Source organism: Rhopilema esculentum, unplaced genomic scaffold, assembly GCF_057945365.1.
Source record: "Rhopilema esculentum isolate cy_ngs unplaced genomic scaffold, ASM5794536v1 HiC_scaffold_37, whole genome shotgun sequence".
NCBI classification, from domain to species: domain Eukaryota; kingdom Metazoa; phylum Cnidaria; class Scyphozoa; order Rhizostomeae; family Rhizostomatidae; genus Rhopilema; species Rhopilema esculentum.
The window spans coordinates 511,973-539,657 of NW_028300848.1; the positions used below are offsets into that span (position 1 = coordinate 511,973).

The 27,685-nt window shown below is 37.3% G+C and overlaps 2 protein-coding genes across 2 annotated transcripts; both read right to left on the bottom strand.

Annotated features, from left to right (window-relative positions):
• Positions 1-376: 376 nt before the first annotated feature.
• LOC148957112 (DNA-directed RNA polymerase II subunit RPB1-like) lies at positions 377-26,538 on the bottom strand. Its single transcript, XM_089115929.1, has 23 exons — positions 26,192-26,538; positions 23,787-24,050; positions 22,276-22,449; positions 21,536-21,817; positions 20,921-21,082; positions 13,836-14,056; positions 13,250-13,507; positions 12,687-12,897; positions 12,215-12,424; positions 11,336-11,584; positions 10,832-10,921; positions 10,342-10,470; positions 9,632-10,065; positions 9,246-9,390; positions 8,614-8,719; positions 7,945-8,150; positions 7,315-7,539; positions 6,412-6,756; positions 5,599-5,820; positions 5,195-5,260; positions 4,654-4,857; positions 4,000-4,189; positions 377-3,384 (listed from the first exon to the last, which is right to left on the bottom strand). The coding sequence occupies exons 1-23, from the start codon at positions 26,279-26,281 to the stop codon at positions 1,898-1,900; spliced, it is 5,970 nt and encodes a 1,989-aa protein (XP_088972055.1). The 5' UTR covers positions 26,282-26,538; the 3' UTR covers positions 377-1,897.
• LOC135684170 (rhodopsin) lies at positions 14,063-20,914 on the bottom strand. Its single transcript, XM_065199604.2, has one exon. The coding sequence runs from the start codon at positions 18,103-18,105 to the stop codon at positions 17,044-17,046; it is 1,062 nt and encodes a 353-aa protein (XP_065055676.2). The 5' UTR covers positions 18,106-20,914; the 3' UTR covers positions 14,063-17,043.
• Positions 26,539-27,685: the final 1,147 nt, after the last annotated feature.

Genomic DNA, 27,685 nt, shown 5'->3' on the forward strand with positions numbered 1-27,685 from the left:
ATTTGCTAGAGATAAGGCAGTTTGTTTTTAAGGTATTTCAGAACAAGAGATCTTGTTCGGCATGCAATGTACCACAGAACTGGACACAGGATCAACAACTTACAACAAGATAATAGCTCAGGTACTATAAAAGATGGAAGAAATTTGCGCGAGAACAAATTTATGTATTGGGAAAATTCACGATGTGTGCAACGAAACGTTATTAAGAACAAAAGATCTGTTTTTTTTAAACAGCGTCTGGCTTCTTTTTGGTTAGACTTATATTTTCTAAACAAGTCTTGCTTATGGTCAAGCAATCTTAATCATTTCGGTTCGTCTATTTTGATATCAATAAAGCAAATCATAAAACGAGGAGCATAAAAAAGAAATTAATCGATGGTTTTTAATATTTTATTCAAAATAGTAACTTTAAAAGACTAGCTTACACCAGATCATAATTTTAGCTTACAAAAAATGCAGATACACGAACAAACTACGAATTTTAAAACAACGACTTGCTTAACCTTACGCAATCCAAATTAACTAGATGCTTGGTTTGAGGATTAACTGATCGATATATCAAACTGCCCGATAATCTTACTTTAGATTTGTTTGTCTCAGCTAGCAGCCAAAGGTATTTATCGCAAGTAACTGTAAGTAGATTACTGCCTGACAAAAACATTAAATGGGATAATCTTAGGCAAAACGTTTTTTGATGGACTTCAGCTTGAGGTCAATCGTTTGCTCCTAGTAAAAATGTTGTTGAAATATAGAAACACTAAGGAGTCTTGAGAGGAAATTGCCCCCTCGACCGTTCCTAGCCACGTCATTGTTTCTTCTCTAGTTCAAGGCTCTTTTGGGTGAGGCAGGTTGAGGACGTTGCATTGTTTTACCATCAGTCATATAACGACTCGATAAAAAACAAAAGGCTTAACAGGAATCTCCAATTTCGATGTGGTTACGTATAATACCTGTATGGGGTGCGAAACCTTAATGAACAATAGGGCTCACGCATTTATGGAAATAATTGATTGGGAAGCGTTCATTCAATCCAATATGCCATTTGAATAATACAACCTGTAAGCTACTGACGGTTAAACCTTCTTGACATTTCATTACTCTGGGCGGTAATAATTAGGTCAGCGCAAACAATGGAAACCGCTTTGTCATTGTGTCACAATATCAAGGTTGAGACCCGTGAACAGGGCATCAGACGCAAAAATTGGGGGGGGGGGGGCTTTGTCATTGTGTCACAATAACAAGGTTGATACGCGTGAACAGGGCATCAGACGCAAAAAATTGGGGGGGGGGCATTCGGAGGCCCTACTCGAAATTACTATTATACTGTTAATCCCTTACGAATTGATTGTTTAGTTCATCAGCTCTTTTCTTTAGTTTGTCAATCCAGAGTTTGCAAATCCAGTCTCTTGACGAAGGTTAATGTCGTGTGAGAATCGGTTTGACTGTCATTTTGTTTTATAGTTAATTACAAAACCAACTACGAGCAACTTACTTACAAAATGGCAATTTTATGTGCTGGAAACGCATTAGATACACAAAACTGCATTCTGACTAGAAATCTTGATTTGCTCAGTATAATGCTGTAACAATTGATAAGGATGCCGCTATCTTACAAGATTTTCAACTTGCATGTTCCCGCACGTTACTGCCTTTATTGTTTACAAAGTTTAACGTAAAGCAAAATTATCGATGACGTAACGCATTATTCAGTGTATACTTTCAAAATAAAAACACCGCTCCGACTAGTAGATGCTACGCTCAAACGGCGCTTACTTCCCATATTAACAAACCAGTCTTACGAGAACGATAGGTGTTCTTGCTGCTACTTGCTGCTGCTAGTTCATTTGTCCAACCGTTACTAGCAAATTTTTGTATTTACCATAAAGTGTATACCGCTCTAGCCAATATATGGGGCTTTTTTCGATTTTTTGTCTTCAAATGCAACATCGCCACGTCCCTCCTTCTTCGCTCTCTTAATTGGTTCTTCGGAAACTTCTGATTCAGAAGGAGAGCTCGGCGAATAACCTCGCTTTACGCCTGTTGGAGAGTACTGCGGGGACATCGGCGAGTACTGCGGTGACGTTATGCTGTACTGTGGTGCCGCTGGGCTGTAGTCGGGCATTGTCGGGCTGTATTTTGGTGTTGAAGGGCTGTAGTCTGGGGCAGCTGGACTGTACTTTGGAGAAGAAGGTGAGTACTGAGGAGAGGTTGGGGTATACTTTGGAGAGGTAGGAGAATACTTTGGAGAGCTGGGAGAATAGACTGGAGATGATGGAGAATATCTTGGAGAGTCTGGGGAATAGGTTGGTGACGTTGGAGAATATGATGGGGATGTTGGGGAATAGGCAGGTGAAGTGGGGGAATATTTTGGTGAAGCAGGGGAATAGGATGGTGAAGATGGACTGTATGTTGGAGAAGAAGGGCTGTACTTTGGAGACGAAGGGGAGTAGTGAGGAGAAGCAGGGGAGTAGTTTGGTGATGTGGGGGAGTACTTTGGGGAAGTGGGGGAGTACTTCGGTGAAGTTGGGCTGTAAGATGGAGAGGTTGGAGAGTAAGATGGGGATTGGGGAGAGTAAGAAGGAGAAGATGGCGAGTAGGATGGAGAGGTAGGAGAGTAAGAAGGAGATGTTGGGGAATATGATGGAGACGTTGGACTATAGCTTGGAGACGTTGGAGAGTATTTTGGAGAACTTGGTGAAGCATAACCTGGTGATGAATAAGACGGAGATGTTGGGCTGTAAGATGGTGAAGTTGGAGAATACGATGGGCTTGTTGGAGAGTAGCTTGGAGATGTGGGAGAGTAGGAAGGTGATGTCGGGCTGTAAGAAGGAGAGGTTGGACTATAAGACGGAGAAGTTGGAGAATACGATGGGCTTGTTGGAGAATAGGAAGGAGATGTTGGACTGTAGGATGGTGAAGTAGGACTGTACGAAGGTGAGGTCGGAGAATATGATGGAGAAGTTGGAGAGTAGCTTGGGCTAGTTGGCGAGTAACCTGGAGAGGTTGGGGAATACCCAGGTGATGTTGGAGAGTAGGACGGACTGGCAGGCGACATTGGTGAAGTTGGCTGGAAAGCAGGACTTGCTGGGCTGTAACTTGGACTCATTGCACGTTTAGACTGTATTGGTATGTAAGGTGAAGCATCAGGAGAGCCTGGGGACATGGGCTGTGGACTCCAAGCAGGGCTGAAGCCGCTGGCTGGACTGAACGCTGCATCTGACTGAGCTGAGGGCGAAAAGCTTGGTGCCCCAGGTGTCATACCACTCCCTAATCCTGGGCTCCATGCTTCTCCATAGGATGGGGTTGACCCTTGATTCCATGGGGTCAATTGTGGTGACATCATGTTTGTTGGAGAGGCCACATTTCCAAAGAACATTCCTGTTACTGAAAAAATAAGATATATCCATAAACAATATACATTTTAAAACTTTGGTTACAGATTTCTATAAAGGGAAACAGTTTATAATATTAATAATAATAAATAATTTGTTTAAAGATGGCGTACTAAATGAACGTCTAATAGCTATAAAGAAGCTAATTAAGGCCAACTAAGTTCTCAGCTCTCCTCTTAGCTCTCCTCTCCTTTAGTTCTCAGCTCTCCTTGCTACAGAATAGACATTCCTGTTAATCCTTGATATCACATTTGTATTATAGTTCATAAAACAGGTTTATCAACTATGAACATTAGAGCTTAGCAATGTGCGATCATTCTATTAAACTTTTAATCCTTTTTTAGCCCAAGGAATTAAGGAAAAATAAATAGAATTCCATAACATATCTTCGTCGCTGTTTCTTTCATTATGTAATACTTGTCCCTAATAAAAAACCGATAAGAAGTACATCTTACAATGGAACATCGGAAACTATTAGACAGCATCTTTATAAACGATGAAAGCAAGTTTCTTCTTGGGGATTGGGGCTTCCTAGGCTAGGCTTTAAGTACAAGACACCTTAAAAAAAGCTTTATAACCCATCTTTAATAATCTAAAATGCTCATACCTGTTCCAGCCATCATCATTCCTTCCATGTTTAGCGGTACCTCCATCCCTTCTTTGCATTTTGCAGCATCCAAAATCAGCTTAAAACTCCCGGTCCCAATCGGGGGCAATTGTCCAAGTATGATGTTTTCACTGACACCTTTCAATGGATCCATCTCTGCAAGTATAGCTGCCTCAACCAAAATGTCGACCTAAGGAAAATTAATAATATACCCCCTATTCAAAATATTACATGAACAATAATCAACACACAGAGATATTAATCAAAGCCTGCTTCTTTTACACTCCTGCAGTGAAACATTCATCAAGTATAGAACTAGAGGTATAGCTCCTTGTCGTACGGTGTTTCTAGGTCACCCACAAAATGCTAAAACTGTTACAAAGAAATATCTGAAAAAACTATTTTCACATTGTTTGAAAGTGCAGAGTACTAGGGGTTGTCTGTTAAAGAAGCTTCACTGTCATTTGAAGACTAGATTCTGGGGGCAACAGGGTTTTCTAATACCCCTGTCTGCAACAAACAAAATTGCTCATGGGTCCTAAAGATGTTAAAGAGGTAAATACTGATATCAGAAATCTGATAGATATTTTAAAACGGCACAAACAAATTAAAGCGAGTAGCCAGCAAGTAATGTAGATTTAAGCTGAAACTCACCGTCTCCTCGAAGGAGCACCTCATAAGTGCACCGACCTCTTGTCGGTTGATACCATGACGTGTGATGGCCATGAGATGTCCCTTTGATGTCATAATATCACAGAGCAAGGCAAGATGACGATAGTTGACGTATGAACCATCGAATGAGATGACGTGATTCATTTCCTTTTCAACTGATTTTCGTACAGCCTCGACACCCAAAACCTAAACAGGTATAATAGCAGAAAGAGTTGTACAAAGGCTTTGAATTATTTCAACTGACTACGTATAGGAAAGTAGTTATATAGTAGGATGATAATGTACCGTTGCCACTACAGTCAGATGTAGTGTTATTAGCAAGATTGCTAGATAGCTGGGGTTAAATAGATGCTTTTCCCTGGATAACCTCGACTTTCAACTGCGTTTTCAAAATCCAATGCAGTTTGTTTTACTTATTCAGTTTCTTCTCTCCATAATGAACAACTTTTAGCTTGATTGAGATATCTAGCAAAATTGAAATATCTTAATTTCTGCTGTAAGAAATTAATAGCTAGTTACTTACCGCAAAAATTTCACATATATCATTGGACGTTGTTCTGACTGGATCAACATCTCTCTGGCTAAGGACCTGTTTTAAAAACGAAATTAAATAATATAATCAAGACAAATTTTTACAAACAAAAATATAATGAATACAAAAATAAACAAACAAAAACAAAAAAGGCAATATAATCTCAAAGAATTTTCTAATCTATGACATTGTTTTTGACATGAAATCTGACCCAATGTTGGTTGCTAAGATTTTAATGCTAGGTTTCGAGGCTTAGCAGATTTTCTAGGGAGGCTTGCAAAGCTTATTCTGGGTCTCAGGTTGCTAGCGCTAGAGTGAGCCTTGATGATAAAACGAACAAAAACAAAAATATATAAAAAGTGTTGAAGTAATCGATGGCAAATCAAGACAAGAACCTTCATGAGGCCGTTTCCATCGGTTTCTAGAATCCATTCTTGGAGAGCTTTGAATTCGCCTTCTTCGTTAATGATGATTCTTTTCTTGCTATCTTGCTGTGGCAAATGCATGTACACCTTTGCAATGGAGTCAATGCCCTGCAAAGTCATGTCTGTCAACATGTTGGCTTCAATGCAGCGGAGAAATACGTCATCGTCCATCTTGTCAACCGGCTCCTCTTCCTTTCAAAGAGAAATAACAGATAAAATGTAGAACAGGGTTGAAAACGTAGTTGCAAGTGTCTTTATAGATGTGTGCATTATATGTTTATGCATAAATCCAAGATGAAATAGAAGAAGCATTGCCTTCGTTATGATGAAATCTCCAGGTTTGTTTCGAAAATCCTTCGCTCTATTTATTGGAACGTGAGGCTCAGTAACGTGAGGTCATTGCTTACGAAGCAATAAAATGACGTCAGATTCCGATTGCCCTTATGAACTAACGTAACAAAAATAGAAATAACAAACTCGGGGGCAGGTGGCGAGGACAGGTGGGGATGGCAGAGGGAGGGACAGGGGCAGATGAAGGGGGTTTATATGTTTGAAAAAAGCAACCTTTTAAAAAATATCTCAACCTTTTTTGTCCGGGAATCTTTTCTTGAATGCCTCTATCTTATTAAGCAAAATCAGGCTCGAGTTTCTTAAAACACTGCATCTCAAAAGCTTTACTGTTCTCATGAATCAAGATGTCCTATCAAGAGACCTGACAATCCTCAATAACAAAGCACAATTAATTCGTGATATAATGGAAAAAACACAGCGCTTCATTCATACCTCGGCCATTTTGTTGTCACTGTTCATTATCCTGATTCGCAATATGAGTTTCTCAGCATTGTCATCATTGAAAATGCAGTTGAGATCATCACCAAAGCCTTGGTTGATCTTGTCCGCAATCTGTTCCATGGTCAATTTCTTATCCGTCATACGCTTACGATCCAATTCTATACGCAACAACCACGGAGAAATTCGAGACGGGTCGAAATCCGGCATTTCATAATAAACATTGACGAATTCTTGGTCCTCTCGTATCACTGTGTTTTGAGGATCGGGGTCGTAGTATATAGCTGTATTGGCAGTTACTTTGCGAAGTGTGGTATGTTCCAGCCGGCATAAAACATCCTGTGAACAGAACAAAATTGAATGCTTCATATTACGCACTATTCATTGTTTGATTACATTAATTTGCCCGCAATTACACACGTTTGGATGACACATTTTTCGTTAATATTTCCTAACAAGTTTTCTTTGCATTCACACTACTACTAAATTACTACTTCCTAGAGAAAACAGGATTCAATGACAAGCAAAACCTCTAGTTCTCATTACTAATCTGTGAATTTCACCTAGTCCTCGAAATTATTTCTGGATGCCGATTATTTACAAATTATCCACTTCTTTAGATTCAATAACCGACACTTACCCGTGTAACTTTGAATTTCACTTTGTCGTTCTTATGATATCTTCAATTGGCCTATGCATATACTCATATTAGAACAACTGGCGCGTCTTTAACTTTAGGCCCGTAATATTCACAACAACAACAGTAGGATTCTCTGCTTCTTTCTCAGTCACCCCGCTTCTACAACCTCGATTATTACGGTTACAAAACCACAATTCGACTTTATCTAACAAAGGAAATATCAAACACTGTTATAAAAATTAATGATGGGCATGTACCTTGCACTTTTCGGCATCTCTGGCAGCTTGTCCCGTCAAGAAAACGGTGAGTGATGGAGTCTTTGGTTTCTTCGATACATTGATGATCTCCTTCAGTCGAGGTACACCAAGTGTTACATTCTTTGCGGAGACACCGGCGTAATGGAACGTGTTCAGTGTCATCTGTGTGGCGGGTTCACCAAGTGACTGGGCTGCTAGGGCACCGCACATCTCTCCAGGTTGGACCTAGGATAATTAACCACTAGTTTCGTTAGTCTCGCTATTCTATGTTTGATGCTTAGAACGGTGTAACAAGAGTCCGGGAGAAAATATTTGGGGAATATGTATGTTACCTCAAACAGAAAATCTTGTTTAAGACAACTCGCTTGAGCCAAAAAACCACTTCGGGAACCTGCTATTTCTTGACTTATATTAAACTTGATGTCGCCTTAGTCGAATGCCACCCAAGTCGAACGCATAGCTGGTCCTAATCAACTCATCTTGTGCAAAGTTCTCTTTATGTTAACAAAATAGGCAAATATATTGCTGACTACAGTAACCATTGCAAAAACTAATACAATCATATAACGACTTTGTGCATTTGAAAGAAACATAATTTCGACGTTTCGAGAATAACACACAGATACCCACCTGAGACACATTGAATCTTGCTTCAATTTCACCAAGAAGCCAATCAAATGCTTCACTCGACAGCCTGAATTCTTCAATAACTCTCTTTGCACACAAAGTAGACCTCAGTAAACAATTAAACAATAAAGTGGCGTTGTACTGAGCAACTTTGCTGATTGCGTCTTCTCCCTTGATTACAAGTAATTTCTTTTCCAATTCCTTCACACCTGAGTAAAGAACATTTTATGTCAATAAATTTTCAGTTAAAGAGTAAGGATAATAACAAACGAGTTGGTAAGACTACAATGAATTAGTTCTAGCTGGACAGGACTGTTTCACTCATACAAGTGCATACAAAATTGCCTATGAGACCGATCTATAGATTCAACAAGAGCTTTGAGTTAACCGACAATGTTTTTACAAGACAGATTTTGCACCAATAAACATACTACTATTGGCTATTACAAAGCGTCCAAATCAACAATCGGTAATAACTAAAAACCTTGTATATAAAACCTACTTTTTCTTAGAATTTCAAACTTATCTCTTTAAATTGGAAGTTCATAAACATTTGCAATTCGTTTTGTTGCTTATTCTGGCAATATTCAAACTTCCAAGCAGAACAATTGAACTTACGAATAATTTTATTATCTTTTGAATTCATTTTTTAGGGTCTATATAAACATGTACCTTCAAAAACTCTGGATGGATGAAGATCTGTTGGCAGCCTCGTGTTGACTTTGAAAGTCTTCTGTGCATTCCAAATCAACCTGTTCAAATTCACTGGCAATGCAACCTACACAAACAGACGGGCTTCAATAATATATTTCTTGTACTTGGCTAAATTTCGGATTGAATTATAACAAAGTTTAATTATGTCGTTAATATCGTGAATGGAATTCCTTAACATGTTTGCACCAATCAAGACGATAACTAAATGTACCATTTATTAAACAACCCCAACTCCCCCCCCCCCTTAATATAAATGTTCTCTTGACACTTAGGTGTAGATCAGTCATAAACCCCTTTATCTGCAACTGACATCACTGGTCCAGTAAGATTCTTTGCTGCTCAAAATCCTACCCCGTCCCTGGTTTCCCTTTTTACCCACAAATAGTCGATATAAGACATGAGCACATGCTGTCATGTTTTTCTTTTTCTATTAGCAGCACCTCAACCATCAAACAAACCTATACTTCCTTTAACAGAGCCTTCTTCTAGACACTGATATGCACATACCAGCCTTTTAAATTCTTAAATTTTGTAAAAGAAAAGACAATGTGAGAAGTAAATACACGATCGCTGTTCGACGTAAAACATACCCTGGTTTCACCACTAGGGAAGATCTGTCGCAAGACCTCTCTATCCTTTCTCATCTGATCAAATTCATCCTCGCATTCGTTCAGCGTAGCCGCGTTTTCACCAACAGTTTTGACAATGTCTTCTTGAAGAAAATTCTTCAAACGTCTGAAAAGAATTTTAGATTAATGATAAGTATTCTTATTCTTGTTCAGAGTTATGCGGTACTAGAATCATATAGATATATATTTTGAAAACCGAGTAGACAAAAACCGAAACAACATTAGAAGTTGGGTAAACAAGAAAAAAGTAAGGGGTGTAGTTATAGCTATTAAAGTCAGATAGACATTGAACTTTTGTGTTGAGTGGAACTATATCGCAAAATAAACGGCTGTAACAGAGTCCCTACCGTTCGTTGCTGACATCAAAATAGAACTTTCGCTTGAATGTCGTGTCATTTGGTTTGAGAGTACCAAGATTTTGGAACTCTATAAATTCAGCAGCCATACCATCCTCACCATAACACAACTGTACAACATACTGGTTAGAGTTTCTCACAGTGCCATCATAGGCAACCATAACACTTTCCATGGCCTTGATCAATCGACGCTGAATGTAACCAGTTTCACTTGTTTTGACAGCAGTATCGATCAGTCCTTCACGTCCTCCCATAGCATGAAAGAAGAATTCAGAGGGAGTCAAACCGGCAAGGTATGAATTCTCAACGAAGCCACGACTTTCGGGTCCATAATCGTCCTTGATAAAATGAGGCAAGGTTCGATGGCGGAAGCCGAAGGGTATACGTTTACCTTCAACGTTCTGCTGGCCTACAACTGCAATAACCTACAGAATAAAGGAGACAGAGGTTCAGCATACAATACAGCATAGGCCCCTTTATGAAGAAACAAACATGTCCATGAATAAGGGGATATGAAAAGGGGAAAGAAGCCATAACAAGATAACGATAAAAATTTAACATTGCTAAAAAATTGAAGAAATGACACAGATAAAATGATTATTGATAATTTCAGTTTATGATAGCTTATGATTCATGACTATGATTGATAAATGAAGAAGAAGGTTATAATTGATGACGATATGATCAGTGGAGATAATTACTTGTGAAATGTTGATTTTCGATCCTTTTGAGCCTGCTACCACCATGGACTTGAAGTTATTAAACTCTGACAAACTCTTCTGTGCACTTCCACCAGTTTTGTCACGACAGTCGTTCAAGATACGGTTGACCTGCAAACAAATCGCTATTACATTGCTATCAATCAGTAAAAAATCCTATTTTGTGAAATTAAACCATGAAATAGACGATAAATAACAATCATCAAAAATGGGACGAACTGAAAAAGGGCAATAAAAAATCTGATATGGCAGTGGAATAGAATGATGAAATAAAAAGCTTTTCTGTCTCTGTAGAATCAAGCAATTCTTGTGAAGAATCAAGCGATCGAATCACTAAATTTTGTAAAGAATCAAGCAATCAAAGCACTCGATCTTCTAAAGAATCAAGCATTGAATCTTTGAGACCAATAGATTATTGCAAATCGCTATCAAGCGAAAAGAATCACAGGATAGATTCAAAGTGAGCACTCACCTTATTTTCGAATGTCTGTCTCAGTGTGTTACCAGGCGTTGGCTCCAGTTGGTTATTGTGAGCTTGCTCGATAACTTCAATGACCTCTTGCTATTGAATGAAAAATCAAAGCACGTATTAAAGAAAAATTTATGAAAAGGAAGGCCACAGAACTACTTCACAATATACATATTTTAGTTGACAAATAGCCGCATAAACATGCATTTAAGTATAAATTTCCCAGGTCCCTGAGAAACAATATATGGAAGCGCATGTTGTCAAATTAAAAGCTTGTGCTGTTAACAACGCGTTAGTTGACCAAGACGACTTGAAACAAAAACGTTTATATCAGCGTTATTTCTGTCAACGATTCGCTATTTCGTTGTTGGAATAAATTATAAGGGAACGTTTTCCATCGTTACTTCTGAATTCAGTATTGGTCTGTTTTGTTCTACATGAGGCGTGCAAAGGAATGGTGTTGATGTAGTCTCTATAATTCCATCAACAAAAACGAATGTTCCTCACCTTTGATTTCTTTATCGTGTCTTGAATTTCTTTATACGTCTCTGAGTCGGCGATACAATCACCAATGCCAATACTGTGTCCCTCCACCAGCAGCCAGTTATTAACGAGCTTCTGAATGTCACCGTAAAATTCTTTAGCAGTCTCTGGGCCTTGCTCTAAATAAACAACATGAACCAGAGATCCAGCTGAAGTTCCTAGTGATTTCTTGCAAAGAATTCCAGCAACATGCTCTCCGTCTTCAATCAAGACCTGAAATTGAGAAATCACAATTGTTCATAGCAAAAAATTATTAACGCATCAATTCTACCAGCTAATATCGTCCGCTGGCAATTCAAATATCCGTGTCATTGCCTTTGAGGAGAGACAGCCTAGCGAAAGTAAACACATAATTACATCTGCAAGCTTAGGGAATATATAATCCTTCTCTTCTTTCTAAGTTTGTCGCCTTCTGAGGCACTTCTTTGCTGCAGTTATTTCTTTTTAAACTTCAGATAAGAAAATGCAAAGAAAGTTCGATGCATCTTTTATTCAATCACAAAATTTGTTGGCTCAAATAAGTCTCAACTAAGCCATAGGTTAATTGTCATCTTAGTATTTTATATAAAGTATGCCAGCAATTTCGTCTTGTTCTAGAAACTAGAGGCATTACGATCTATGTTAGGACGTTTTATACTCTGAAGAGTGTCAGACGAAAAGCTTTAGTATGTTTCCAAATGTTTGCTTTTTCAAAGCCATTTATTAAATTCTGTCCCACCAAAAGATTGTTTGCAAGTATCAGAGCATTATTTTTAAACAAAAATTGAAGTAACAATTGTCGCTTTACCTGCCAAGCTTTAAAAAAACAACACGTGAGAAGCAAAACTATGAAAGAGAACTTACCTTGGTGTCTCCTGGAGAGATATGGCGATAAGGCCCATTATCCTCGTCATCAGGATGTGTGCTGTGAGTTCTGATGCAGTTCACTCGACCAGGTATAATAAGCGAAAATATCTGTTTCCCTGTCCACAAAGGCTTTGGCTTCAAAATGGCTGGAACAGGAACCTTCCCATTCCAGTTCCTCATCCACATCAACAGGTTCATTACCAAATCCTATAAAAAACAGCCCTTCACACTTCTAGCAAACTTAAAACATTGTTCTATCAAATCTAAAATCATTTATATAAATTAATAATATCAGATTTTAAAAAAAGATTGATACACAAAAATAGTATTAAATGTTCAACAGTTTTGAGTGCGTTACTCTGTGACCCGAATTTCTCCGCAATTTCTCTCAAGTTCCCTGAGTCACCCTCTTTCAATTTACAATTCTAGAGAGTCATGAAGACCGTCATAAAAAAAATAAAATGCGAACCTTTTCCATGAAAGCATCTCTTTTCGTGAACTTTCTTATGGCACAAAGTGAATCCTGCACAATTCCCATAACAGGTCTATTTGACTGCGGCGTGACGATCATGCGTGGCACCATCATCAATTCTGATACCTCTGCGCGCGTTTCCATCGACTGCGGCACGTGCATGTTCATTTCGTCTCCATCGAAGTCGGCATTATACGGCGTTGTCACACTGGCAAAAAAATATTGTGATTCAAATTCATTTTGCTGAACCTACTAAAAATACATCATTATAATTACATTATGAATATATTATCTTTTCGTTTTTTAATCCTGACTAACCCTACAGATTTGAATTGCAATCATCGACGGATTTAACTGTTAGATACAACGAAAAATTAATAGAAGACAAGGTGCCTGGTAGTGTTAGAAAATCCAATCATCTTGGGTAAAAATATCAACATATCAAACTAACAGTTGTTGAGGGTCTGTGAATCATAAAAGAATCTGACACTTTTAAGGAACGTTCCAGCCCATCTTTTAAACTTAAACCAAGCGAAACATAGTTTAGTTCCGGTACATACCTTAAGTTCAGTCTAAACGTAGACCAGGGTAAGACCTTTACCCTATGTCCCATCATGGACATTTTGTGAAGTGTTGGCTGCCTGTTAAACACAACAACATCGTTGTCTATGATGTGTCTCTCCACTTTGTAGCCATACTGCAGATGAAGATCACTTCGCTTAGGATGAAATCTCAAATCGATCCTCTCGCCATTATCCCGAATAATGTATTTCGCACCAGGGTACTGCGTTGGGCCTCGGGCGACCAGCTCTTGGAGCCTAGCAAAGATAAAGGAGATGGCTTTACCTATAGAAAAGAGCGTACAACACACAATTTTATGAAGCTTTCTTTTACGTCCCTGCCTAATTAAAAAGGTACTAGCTTGATACTTTGAGAACAAGCAGTATAATAATGGTTTCGAAAAAAACAAACATTATATAATTTATCAAAGCTCTTCGTCTGACATTATTCACAGTATAAAACATTAGAATATAGGTCCAAAACTCTTAGCTAGGAAGTAACATAGCCAAATGTGGATCGAAGAATGGGTATATATATTTTCGATAAAAATTGAAACTGACTGATAATTTATTGTGCAGTAGTTACCTGTCAATATTGAACGCCGTTACAATCTCCGGGTATGTGAGATTCATGGCGATGGTCCTAGGAGTGCCAACTTGATCGATATCCAAATTTGGATCGGGCGTGATTACAGCCCTAGCACTGAAGTCGACACGTTTTCCCATGAGGTTGCCACGAATTCGGCCTTCCTTACTTTTCAATCGCATTTTTATTGACTTCAATGGCCTGCCTGACTTTTGCACTGCCTGTAAATCAAGCAAATCAAGAGATTTAAATTGGTTATCTTGCAAGAATTTCCAAGAGAAACAAAATGTTGAACAGTATCCATACATAATATTACAGTGTTGGGTACTCTGATGGTTTGTCAGTGTTGACTCTTGTTTACAGCAGCATTAATTTAACACCGGTTCTAATTTGTCATTAGTACTATATAAAAAATACCATATTTGGCCTAGAACAATTCGCCTGTCTCAATGAATTGTAGCTTAACATAACACTGAACATGCTATATGCAACTAAATTCCCGCCATTCGTTTTAGTTCCAGAAGGTCCAGAATCCATCCCTTTATCCCTTCCATTTTCTCTGACAAAAAGCGCGTTTCGCACAATATGCACGTAAACAGTTCCAAGAATGGGAAACCAAGATTATCAAAAAACAGCTTATCCATATTTCCTTAATTGTTTCAATGTAATCTCTAAAGGTACCTTGAACTTGGCGAATAGGACTTGAAAAATTACTTTTTTAACGCTTTCATGCCAAATGCCGACGTTTACACGAAAAAAACCAAAAGCGTCGATAGAAGACACAACAAATATAATTAAACACTGAACACGATTGTTTAAAATCAAAAAATTTCTTAAACATCATTTTTCCAATTTAATAACTTATAATCTGACTTTCAAACTATTGATTCAGGAGGAGCGAGTTCGTTTTTCGAGTTCGTTAGAGAGAAAATTTTCGTGTTAGACAAACTTTCTGGCAACAGCTATTCTCGACATCTACCGCTTTTTTCAAAAGAAAATTCAAAGTTTTAAACTGCCAACGTCTCCTTAATCGACATTTCATGTTGCACACAAATATTTATAAATGTTAAGGAAAAATTAAGTATAAACGGGAATGGTGTTAGTTGAAGGTCCAAGATTTTGTGATATCAACAACAAACTGTAGCCGAATGACAAATGCCCCTGGAATAACATTCTTTAAGAAAAACAACATCTTCATATTTGAACCTTTTCATGCATAAATCATTACACTAACAAGCAATGGAATTGAAAAAAGTGACTATTAAACTAATGAAAGATGACCACTTTCATATATTTCTTTATTATAAAAAGGGACCACATATTGCAGACTACAGATTTTCTTTAACTTAATTTGAAGGCCATAAAAGTTTACAATGAGCAAACATTGACAATGGAATCAAAATCTTAACAGAATAATGACATGGTTTATGGGAAAAGCCTTTATATTTTCAACTTTGTTCTGAACGCTTCCTGATTCAAGTACGAGCAGAAGTTGCTCTAATTTTCTAATCAGAAATTTGTTCAGCGTAACTGCTTAGTGAAATAAATCAAGAGTAGGGGATTTTACAGGTCTGATTCATTGTTGGTGCGTAAACAAACTGCTGAGAGCTAAGGATTTGCGGCATCGACGGGCAAAGGCATTTGAAATCGAATCATGCATGTTAGGCTTTGCAGACGGATAACAGTGATTATCGATTTCCAAACAATAGGGGACATCTGTTTATATTTAAAGGTTTACTCTTTGATATTGGCTGCAGCTGATCAGCTTCGTAGAATAAACAATCAGAACCCACTCACCCTGCATCTACTGCTTCAAGAAAACGTTTTTAAATGTCAAGCCCCATCTCAATTCTCTAAGAAGACCCTCTCTGCTAATACGAAACCATTCGCATTGAAAACTTGAAAAATGAGTATCTACAATCCCGGACAAAATTGTTGAGACAAATACAAGTTTGCAATTTCTACTTCAATTTGCCCCCGTATATAGAAATTCACCCTTTCCCCTCGACTCTATGTTGGATTAGGATTTCTATTATTTATGCTTCTAAAAATCGATTCAGCATCGAATCGGGTGAAGGGAACAGTTATTTCTCAAAGGGAAAAGCCTTTTCTGTGGAAGTCTCGACTATTTTTGTTGGGGATTGTAGTTAATTTTCCATATTCGTTTATGTTAATGATTGGCTATCATTAGCTTTGCAGCTTTCATCACGCCAACCCTTTTTAAATTTATCATAATGTAATATAAATTATGCCTACAAGCGCATTTTGATTAAGCTATGGTCAAGTAGACTCTTTTTTATAAGAACAATTTTAATAAGAACACCAGCCTCAAAATTGGTTGAAAGTTAAGAACAAATTAAGAACAAGCTGAGACTGCGGTACTGTAAGCTGAAATTTTAAGCAACGTTTTATCTAAAAAAGGAGGATTATTAGCCTTGTTTGGGTGCTTTTTTGGTGAATTTTCAAACTTGTCGTAAAATGAAGGTTGTCTCACTAACTGAGCTCCTCCCTAGAGCCAAAAACCTAGCAACTGCACTGCTTACACCCTATCAATTTAAGAACAAATTAAGAACAATCCAGCCTCAAATTTTCGAAAGAATTAAGAACAGTCAGCGTCAATTTAAATTTACGGATTCTTATAAAAAGAGTTTATTGGAAAAGCCAAAAAATGTTCATAAATGTTCGGGTATTAAAACGCTATTAGATGAAGGGTCGATATGAAGACAGCGAGTGTGAAAACAATAATTTACGTGAATTTTCTAGACAGCCAATGCAATACCTGTTTTCAAAAGGGTGTAGTATATCGTAGGTGAAATGATGCAAAAACCAAACTGCTGGCGTATGAGATATTTTCACATTTACGAAAGTGTATGCAGGCATTGTTTTACAAGAGACCGAACCCTAAGATGATATAAAAAAAAGCGAAGTCAAAGTACTGTTCATCCTCTGAAACTTAACAAAGTGCTTGGGTTTGATACTACTCTCCTTGTGACTGACAAGACGTTCTGTCTTATGCTCTGTACCACTTGTATCTGCAATCTATCTATCTGCAAAGAACTGAAGTTTCTAAACTTATTTTACCGCTAGTACTATCGTTGGTAGACGCATCTTCCTGAAAAACTTACATATTTGACTTCAATCTCATGTATGAATAAATGAAGAAAAATTTTCGGCTATGTATGATGCCATATCATGGTAAAAACAAGAGCTAATCTTTATGCAACTGCTCAAAGGCTCGGATTGCACGCAGCCTAAACCGTTTGTGACTAAGCAAATAGATCAACGGGTTGAGAACGACTTTAAGGTCCACCAAGCAAACAATTAGCAGCAAAAAATCAGCTGGGAATTGAACAACTTTTGACAAATTCAAAATATTGGTCACTAAAGCTGGAGTCCAGCACACAACGTAAACGACAACAATTATGAACATCACTTTGGTGACGGCTACCTCGAAGTCGCTACGGCCTCGTGTTAGCTTATCACTTCTAGATGAATTCAAACGCTCGCGTAGGCCTGGTGAATGTCTCGTTTGGATGGGACTGTATTTTGTAGCATCGGTTCTCAATAGCTCACGTCCTGCAGGAATTTGAAGGTCACCCACCGATGGTCTTGACAAATCGAGAATATGATCACGAGCAACAATGGATTTATCCTGTATCTCCGTCGCCCTAGATCTATGCGACCGCAAGAGCCTGTATATTCTGTAGTAACAATAAACCAATATAGGAAGGGTTATGCCCACATTGATTGAATAATAGATACTTCTGAAGACTATGTTCTTCGATGACCAGTTTACAAAGCAGGCGCCGTGTGACGAGCTATATGCATATTCGCCAATACCAAAAACTGGCAAAAGAGACAATAGCATTGTGCCAGTTGCTAGTGAAAGGCTATAAACAATAGTTCTTTTTCTCGAAAATACGATGTGGAATCTATGAGGATGCACTACTTTCCAAAAGCGAACGCTTGCAATGGCGGCCAGAAGCAGGACCGACTGGCAAGAGCAAATAACTCGCAGCATGCCCACGATGGGACATACCGTGGGATCCATAAACGACTTCTTTCTGGCATGATTTGCCACTTTTATTGGTATTACTACAGATGATTTCAGTAAATCTATCGCCGCAAGCTGCATGACAAATATGTTATTAACTGTGCGAAGAGAAGGGATCTTTATGAAGACATACATGACACTAGCATTACCAAAGGTTCCCAATATAGAAATTATGCCAGAGACAATGACGTTGAACAGGAGACCTTCCTCCGACATTTCTGCTACTTTGCCAGTCTATAATGAACATTCCGCGAATAATATGGCATTTTAGAAGAACAAAAACAAGATGAAAGGAGAATCCAACGTTGTTGATACGCTTGAAAACGTCTTGCTAGCTTCTAATGATTCAACGGCGGCTCAAGAACAACTGCATATAGACATTAATCCTACTTGGTTCGTTGAATCAACTTAACCAAAATCAGTTCAAATGCAGGCAGATTTCGCTATACACAAAAACAGTAACGATCTTGATCAACTCTTCGTTTGAAATAAAAGAACCAACGTTCATTAGCCGAAAATTCACTGTTATGTCTTTTATCGATGATTACATAACAGTTAGCCTAAAGGCATCAAATCAGATAAATATAATGCATGTTAAGCAGCGAATCATTGCCAAGAACTCACAGATTCTAGCTCTGGATCGATTTAAAAATTCATGACCAAATCATTGTCATTTTGAATAATCTTATGACTAATTTGCGAATTACAAAGATGCTTCTCAGTAGTTTCAATTTGGTTGTACAAGGCCAATTTCAATCAACTCGCTGTGAAGAGAAATCTTGCCTCTTTTGAAGCGAGCAACTTTTCTTTGTAAGTTATTCTCCACAGCTATTTCATCTTATCCACAACACGCTGATCAAGCTACACAAGATCCCGGCACAGGCTTTCTCGACCTTTCCTGTGTTCAAACAAACAGCTTTCATCGATAACCAGTAAACGTTTACCCGAATGCATCAAAACCCGCCAACGTTATAAACTTCGCAAAACCATGGCATAACCAGATCAAATAAACAATAAATGCAAAATTTGACGATACCAGTGTCAACCCATGCAAGTAAACTTCGTTGTTTACTTTTGCTTGCGAAAACTTGTGATTGCAAAAGCTAAATAAATCCTTTTGCTCGCAATTTGAAATACCTGACGTAGGTTCTGATAACTGAACAACAGGACGTCAACAGCAAACTGTTACTGACCACTTCCCCGATGCTCTAGCGTCCGAGCCTCGTATGAAGATACTAAAAAAACAGTTCAAGCAGCGAACGTTCTACGAAGCTAACATCAACTAGACACTGGTAATTGATGTTGGAACACCATCTGTTTCTGCACTTTCACAGTGCTGTATAACAATACGGTGCATGCACCTTGAGCTTTCACGCAATATAATTATTTGTGAAATCTGCACAAGAAAGTTATGTATAGTGACGTAGAACGTCTGGTCGGAGCAACACAGCGAATCTAGACGACCACTTCAGTTTCCTGTAAACGATGCTACTCTATAAGATTTTTGACAAATGAGAAGCAGTTCTTCAAAAGGCATACAAGCGTGTCTTAAGAACTATTGTCAAGTCTTGAAGAGCTGGCTAAATGATATAGATCTACAATCCTTTGTTCATAATGCCAATCACATCTTGTGAATAAACTGCAAGGATTCACAAACAGCTTTACTGCACCTATTAATTAGAAACTGTGATGAAGCACCATTTCTCCGCATTAAGAACCTGCCGTTTGATACCTGGAGCAATTAAACTCATACACAAGAGATTGACAAAACCGTCTGCATTCATTTACATTGAAGACTCGCCATCAAGGAATACTTCCGATGCTTTATTGAAAGCAATAGTAGGAATTAAAGCTGGACACCACGCTAATTCAATTTAAAGGTAAACGAGCTGGAATATATTTAAACAGGACACCTGTCAAATCTTTTTTCTTCGACTTTTAATCATCCGGCAGATGTTTATTAAGCTAAGATGTATTCTATGGCTGCTTTGAAATGCATAAAATTCAAAGCATCCCTGTCTTACAAATGCTTCAAAGTGGTAATCATGTTCTCAAATAGCTTTCTTCTCCAATACAACTCCCTAATACATCTACAATCTCTACAAGTAAACTTCCTCCTTAAAGTACCCTTGATACCTCTCTGCTTTTTAACTTTCAAAAATCTCCATGAAACCACAATTGTCGAACATCTGGGTGTCACCTCGATTATGGGTAAGGGCAGAGCTGGTTTAAAGAGAGCTGTAATAGACAGCTCTGTTCTTTGGATTAATATCTTTTTAAAAACATTCTCTTTTACTGTTCTTGATATTTCGAAATCGTCCTTACATACCGTAGAAAAATTTTACAGCAAAAGAACGGGGCACAGTAAACCATAAAAATGGGTAGCATGCAAATAGAGTGCTTTATCTATTTCCCTCAATCATCTCCATTCAACTAAATATATCAACTATAAGCAAGAGTGCAAGCAAGCAAGGTATTTGAATAACAGTAAACATCATTGAACATCTATATTATCAATATCAACTATAAGCAAAGGTGCAAGCAGACAAGATTTCACAGGTCAGGGTTCTGGTAGCTATACCTGATGTGAACCTGCGTCTTATCAAAGCAAAAACTCTCAATACTACCTTCAGTAATTGCAGCTGCTTGGCTTCCAGGCAGTACAGAGTACATTATGGCAGGCAATCTTATTTAAAAAGGAGATGATTGTCTTATTAAAGGGGAGGATTATAGCAAGAAGATACTTTATCTGCATACACGACTCAACACCAACACAAAAAGAAGGGCATTGTACAAAGTTCCTGCGGATGGGTGACAAAACAACCCCAACTTTCAAGTGTTTTGTGCTGATGCTTCAGGAAGTTAAAATATCCTTTAAAGAATTTGAATGTCTTTAATTGGCAAAATGCACTTGGCCAGTATTCTACTTGAAAAGCCCCACAAATGACAGCTACATTGCTTAACAGCCTTTTTGGTTGTCAAAATAGGAATTCTCAACCACTGTATTTAATAAGATATTGAAAGCTCATACCCTTGGTAAGCCAGGCAGCTCATTGTCTGTCAATGTTGCAACATGAAATTGTAACATTCTTAGATCCTCCGCAACAATATGGGCTGGAGCACCATTCATTTCATTCTTCTTTAAGTGGTTGTTGGCTTTAACAATATCTGCTAGTTTGTGGGTAAGATCATCCTTGGAAGAAATTTGATAAAAAGGTTGTTGATAGATGTGGCAAGACATGAAAAAACATGACATACTGATTAAAACCAAATTAATGAAGCAAAAATTACTGAATACTAGAATTCTTTCCATAAAACATTGATCTGAAGACAAATGCAAATTCATTGCATTAATCTACAACTAACTTAGTCACAACTAAAATCAGATTTTAATACTGAAGAAGAAATTTTATTTTTCATAAATAAATACAGAAGCTGACTGGAAATTCTATCAATTTTTTTCTAGAAGGACAAAGAACCTCCAGCTAGTATGACTAAACTATAGAAGCTGTAAAGGTAGGAAGTCAGGTTTTATTGAAAAGCTTTGCATTGACACATAGATAAATACCACATAATTACCCCCTGAAAATGGCTACTAGTTCCTTATTTTGGATAGATATATAAAATACAGAAAACTAAATGATACCTGGTTTCGCGCTGTCCCATTCATCACAACAGCTGGTCTTACAGGCAAAGGAGGAACTGGCAGAACAGTAACAATCATCCAATCTGGTCTAGCAAACTTTGGATTCATTCCAAGAAGCTCACATTCCTCATCAGAAATTCTTTTGAAAATCTCATACACTCTATCGGCGGTTAATGCCAGCATTTTCTCTTGTGAATCTTCATTAATGTACTTCCATTCAGCTGATAAATCAAGTCCTTGCCTTCTAATTTTGGGCTGGTATCTTCCACATCCACCATGATTCTAAAAACAGACAATCTTATCTATTCTGCATTTCAAACCCGCAAATACAGATGTTAAACTTCTTTGCTACATTATTTAACATCAAATATTTCTCAAAAAAGCTGAGATGAATGAGGCCAACAACAAGTGCAGCTGAGTTATAATATGAATAGCATATAAATGATCTGCTGAATGAGCATCACAAACAGCAATTTACTTTTTAAGTTTATCTTATGTGGTCAAAAAGAAATTTCCCTAACTACACATTGTTGTCAGTGCAAGAAAAGCAGGCATCAGCTTTTTTGCCTCTTAACATGAAGAGGGCAGTCTGTAGAATAACCAAACTGTTTTTTATTATTGTAATGCATTATATCTGCAAGGGTTAACTTGAACACAAAATATCAAATGCTCATTAATATTTATTGATGTCTTATGCAATAATCAACCTAACTGAAGTTAAAGACACAATCATATTTCACCTTCTTTGTATCCCTCTGTTCATCCTGGCCAGCCAAATTTGCATCAAATTGCTGGTCCATGATATCACCACCTTCACAAACACTTTTTGTTTTGCACAAATCATACACATGCTGCATTCTCTTTCTTGGGTTCAATTTTGTTTTTGAAATTATTTCTTGAAGCTTTGGATTGCTCTGAAAAATTAATATGAAAATTTTGTTTATAAAAATTTTGATAATAAAAATTACATTTAATCAAATATTAATCCTATGACTGAATGAAATGAATATACAAAATATTTAACAGATTACTTCTAGCTTAAAAGAATCTTAAAAGATATATGTTACTTCATGCATATCACTAAGCATAACGAGAATGCTTCCTATAATGATGGAAAAAGACAAAAATATTCTTTATAACCACAATACGTAAAATAAATGCATGACAGTAAGAAGAACAAAGAATCTGAAAGGACAGTAATAGAATAGAATTCTTTCATAAACTGCTGGCACTAAAAGGGTGTCAGACAATGAATCCTTTGTCATCGATACAGTCCTGGTAATATGAAAATTGTCGGCGTGCTGGTAATCGCACGCCTGGAAAAGTTTAGGCATGCAATGATGTGCGATCCATAAAATGGAGACCTGATGTCATCTTTGTATTAGAAGGTGTGTATCATTGTTTGAAAAAGAGTATGAGGTTTGAGAAGAAGTTTCTTGAGAACAAAATAATTTAACTGAAAGGATACAAGTTTTTAAGGCCCTGTTGCCATTATTCTGTTTTCGAATGACAACAGATTCCAATGAATATGTTTTAAATTTTGAGTTCCATTAATATACTCAAAAACAGAGTCATTTGATAACAAACCAAAGTTATTCAAAGTTCATTTAATCTCAGTTTCAAAAAGAGCTGAAGCAAAGGATATTAAAACAGATAAATATGGAGCAATGGAAACGCCCTTGTTATCACTTTGACCAAAACAGAGTGGCCTAGGGTAATGTGTTCAAGAAAATACAAAAAGAATGGAGCAAGAGAACAAATTCATACAAAAAGGAAGAAATGGAAACCAGGCTGAAGAGTTCAATGCCTTCAGAAATACCATCAATACAACCCACACAAAAGAAATTAAAAATTATTTTTGAGAAAATAAAAAAAAAATTAAAAGAAACTAAAGAGAAAAAAGAAAGGTAATTCAAAACGTGGAACTGCATGTGTGATAAAAAGCACGCCTCAGGAATTTTAGGCATGTGTGGAGGGGTGTGCGTGTGATCACATGCCTAATATTACTAGGACTGTAGATATAAATGTCAAGTAGGAAAATTGACATATTTCAAGATTCAAAGGCTTTGTAGCTCACCTGCTTCTACCATACTTTCCCCCTTGAAATTTTGCTTTAGTCCAATGCATGTTCATTTTACAACTGAAGGAGTCTGATTCAAAAATAAATGGGTCATAGAAAGATTGGTTAGAAATTAATGTTGTTATATTGCAAGTGGTTATGCATCAACCAAAGCTTTCTTATTTTGCTTACCATATCTACCAGCATTTTTGAACAGTAGAAGCAAAAACATCTTAGCAACTTGACAATATGCGACAGGAACCCAACATGAAAAACTGGCTTGGCAAGCTCAATATGACCAAAATGACCTGGACATTCTGTCATATTCCCTGCACAAGTGTGACAACGGACCATTCTATCAATAACGCCCTGTCTTGGATCCATAAGGCCACCAAGCTTTGCTTTTCCTGCCTCCATAGTTTCTGGATAGCGGATCAGTGCAGCTGACATACGTTTCTAGGGAATAATTGTAAATAGAATGAACTTCTTCAAGTTGCATTAACTTTTATACTTATACATGTGAATATTGAGCTTGTGGTGTAGCCAGTAATAGACACTTGCCAACAATGGACAGTAAAACACCAGGTTTGAAAGTAAATCTGGTCTATTGGACACTTGTCATGTAGAGGCATTCAGGGGCGGTTCCAGAGTAGACTTGAAGGAGAGGCAGTTGGTGGTGGGAGCATTGAAAAATTTCCAAAAATATATGATGAGAGTACACTGTATACAATATTTTAAATCCATTTTTGGAATAAACAACATAACTTTGAGGTAATCCTTGAAGCAAATTAACCTATCGGTCTCAGAAACATTTTTACCCGATTCTCATTCTTCAAAAGGGGCACACAATCAGGGGGGATTTAAGCAACAATGATTGGGGGTGTTAGACATTAATTTTGGTGCCACACCCTTCAGGTCACTGGTAAATGATGGGAATGCCCATTTATAAAATTTGGTTTTTAACTTGAAGGTAAAGATGATAAGAAGCATTGGAGTAGCCAGGGTTGGAAGATTGGTAGGCCAAAGAGTAAAATATTTTTGCTGATGAAAACCCTAGGAGTTTGGGAAAACACCCATTTTGTAAGTGTGTTTGAAAAAGCCAGGGCAATTATATGTGGCAATTTCCCTTTATTCAATGTCATAGGTGGCTGACCATATTCTACAACTACCTATTTCCTTCACAATTCCATTAATGTTTATATCCTGAATTGTGTAAGGCGAGGAATCTCTACATGTAAAAAGTGATTTAAAATTTTAAAAGTTTTAAACCAAGTCCGTTTTCCTTGGAACAAAATTGCATTTCAGAATCCAGTTTCTTTAAAGGATTGGACTGCTTTACCATTTCAGTTTCTATTTTATTAGGAATGTCTCAAGAACGTAATGCATTTCTATACAAACCCCAAAATGAGGGGAATTACTGAACAACGAGGCTTTCCTGCGAGTGAAGCGAACAAAAAGTTTTTGCGTTGATGCCCTTGAGATTAGCTCAAAATACACTTATGTAAAAAAAGTATTGGGACAAACTTCAAAATTTCGAAGACATTTTATGCAACAAATTTGAATAGACTTTGTTAAAATCTTTGCCATTAAAAAAGTAAAGTCGAACTTGGCCCAATACTTTTGGAACGTAAGTTTACATTTGAGAATACCCCCCTCCCCCCGCTACGCTACTGATAAGAAGATAAATACTGATAAAAAATAAATAATGTAAAATCTTGGAGTTTCTTTTTTGTTACTGACTACCAACAAATGATTTTTACCGAATGAAACAAAATTGACTGAAGGACACAGAACTATTGGGAGGGTGTTGCACCCCCTATACCCCCTATTAAATTCGTCCATGCACACAAAAACCATAAAAAGGGTGCCAGACCTGCTGCAACACGTCAAGGAAGGGTCAACTGCCCCCAGTTGCCCCCCCCTTAAATCCGCCACTGGAGGTATTAATTTTAATAAATTTATATTGACAAATTCGAGTGAAATAATCACTTTGCTAACATAAAACAAAACTGTATAATCATACTCTTAACAATTACTTTTTTGCTACAATTAAACAATTTGCAATTTAGAAAGTAAATTAAACAATTTCTTTCTGGTAAACAACATTAAAAGATAAAACAAAATAACTGTGTACTTTAGAAAACCCATCAGCGATATTTACGTAATTTGTAATCATAAACAAAAAAGTTCCAATTCGATGTCATCATTTTGGAGCATTGGCGATACATAAATGGTCAATTAAGTGCATACTTCTTAGCATATTATTGAACTACAAACCAAGCAACCTAGTGAGGTGGATGACAATTTAGCTAATAAAAAAATTATACCTAAAACAAAATCAAAACATTTTGGCTTGGCGGCTGATATTTCAGTCAATACATTTACATTTTTGTGTATCTCTTCGTGCTAGATTACGCGCACTTCAAGAGAAATAATATTTGTGCAAATTTCTTTATATTTCGGTTGTTGAAATGTTTTTTATTTTCTTCAGATTCTGAAAGCTAGTTTTATTGTCGTTTGACGACAGCACTGTCCCCTATTTTCCTAGCAGGAACATGTTGCAAGATTTCTAGTAGGGCAAACAAATTGAAACTCACAATTTCATCTGGAGAAAGAATTCCAAACTGCATCCAGCTCACTGACCGGAGAGGAGCGGACGAATGCTCTTGTTGAGCGGGTCCCGGCATGTTTGTAGGACAGCCAGCAGGTCCAAGAGACCTGGCCTAGGCAAACCAAATTGTCAAGCTTCTTTCTAGATTTATACCTTCTTTCTCAGCATATTTTCTTCAAATAAAAGAGCAACACATACTAAATGATTGACTGTATATTGAATCCTTATTGTTTCACAGCATTTGTGATAGTTTAGGTAATCTAAAGGACGACTTTGCCTTCCTTTAACTGTACTTCTAAGCTCGCAACCGCTCTTGCGAGCAATTCTACGTCTCCACGTTTTATATTTATACTTTTGGCAAGATCTTCAGGGATGACCAAAAGAATATTGTGGGCACGTTATGTAACCTCGACCCAGACCTCTTACCAGAAATTATGCAAAAGTGTGACGTCTTGGAAATTTATATATTTCTTTTAATCTGAAAGAACTACAAAAAACAATCAGTTTAATATACTCTAGATTTTCTTTGACATGGCCAATGAAAAAAAATTAGTTTTGCATAAGGCAAGCTTGCTAACGGACTGCTAATATTTTGAGTACATAAAGAAATGAACCAAAAACAGATTAAAGTGATTTGATGGGGACAAAACTTTGTGCTAATGTGGCCATCTACAAGACAATGCCACAGGAAGCATGAAAATACAAAGCAGCCCTGTGACCATTGTATTAAACATATTTAATTTGAATTGGAACTACATTAAATGCTTCAAATTACATGTTACATGTTACTCATAACTAATAACACTTATAATGATAAAGTTACAAAAAAAATACATTGACGAAACAAAACAAAAACAATGAAAGACAAACTACGTATGAGACAAGATTTCTAAAACTACTTATCGGAACCTTTCTAAGGTCTGAATATATTTAAATGTTGTCTCCAGGGGAGTCGTGAGGGGGGGTGCAGGGGTGCGGTACCCCCCCCCCCCCTCCATCAATTTGTCTGTCGGCAAATTAAGGACCTTTGCCGGGCAAAAGAAGCTATTTTTGTACTCACCCTGAACTTCGGAAATATTGGAACTGCATTTTCATTTTGACATAAGCAACTTTTGATATATCTGTTCCTGAGGCTTTTTTAGCTTTAAGATGTGCACGGTAATATAATGATGCTTCTCAAAAAATATTGTTTCCAAGAAAAGAGAACGTTTTTCATACGATATGCTTACTAGCATGATCTGCAGTAAATTTCTTAAAGAGATGAAACTGGAAACAAAACTTTTATACGCTTAGGTGTCACCTATTTAAAATACGATTCAGTTTTCCATAAATGAACAAAAATAGCACGTGTGACTGTAAAAATAGCAGCTTTAATATTGTTTGACATCATAATGACGTCGCAAAACGCATACAAATTCATTTTTTCTGCTACTTTCAAGTTCCTAATTGTAGGGGGGTCTAATAAGGAAGAGAGGGGTTG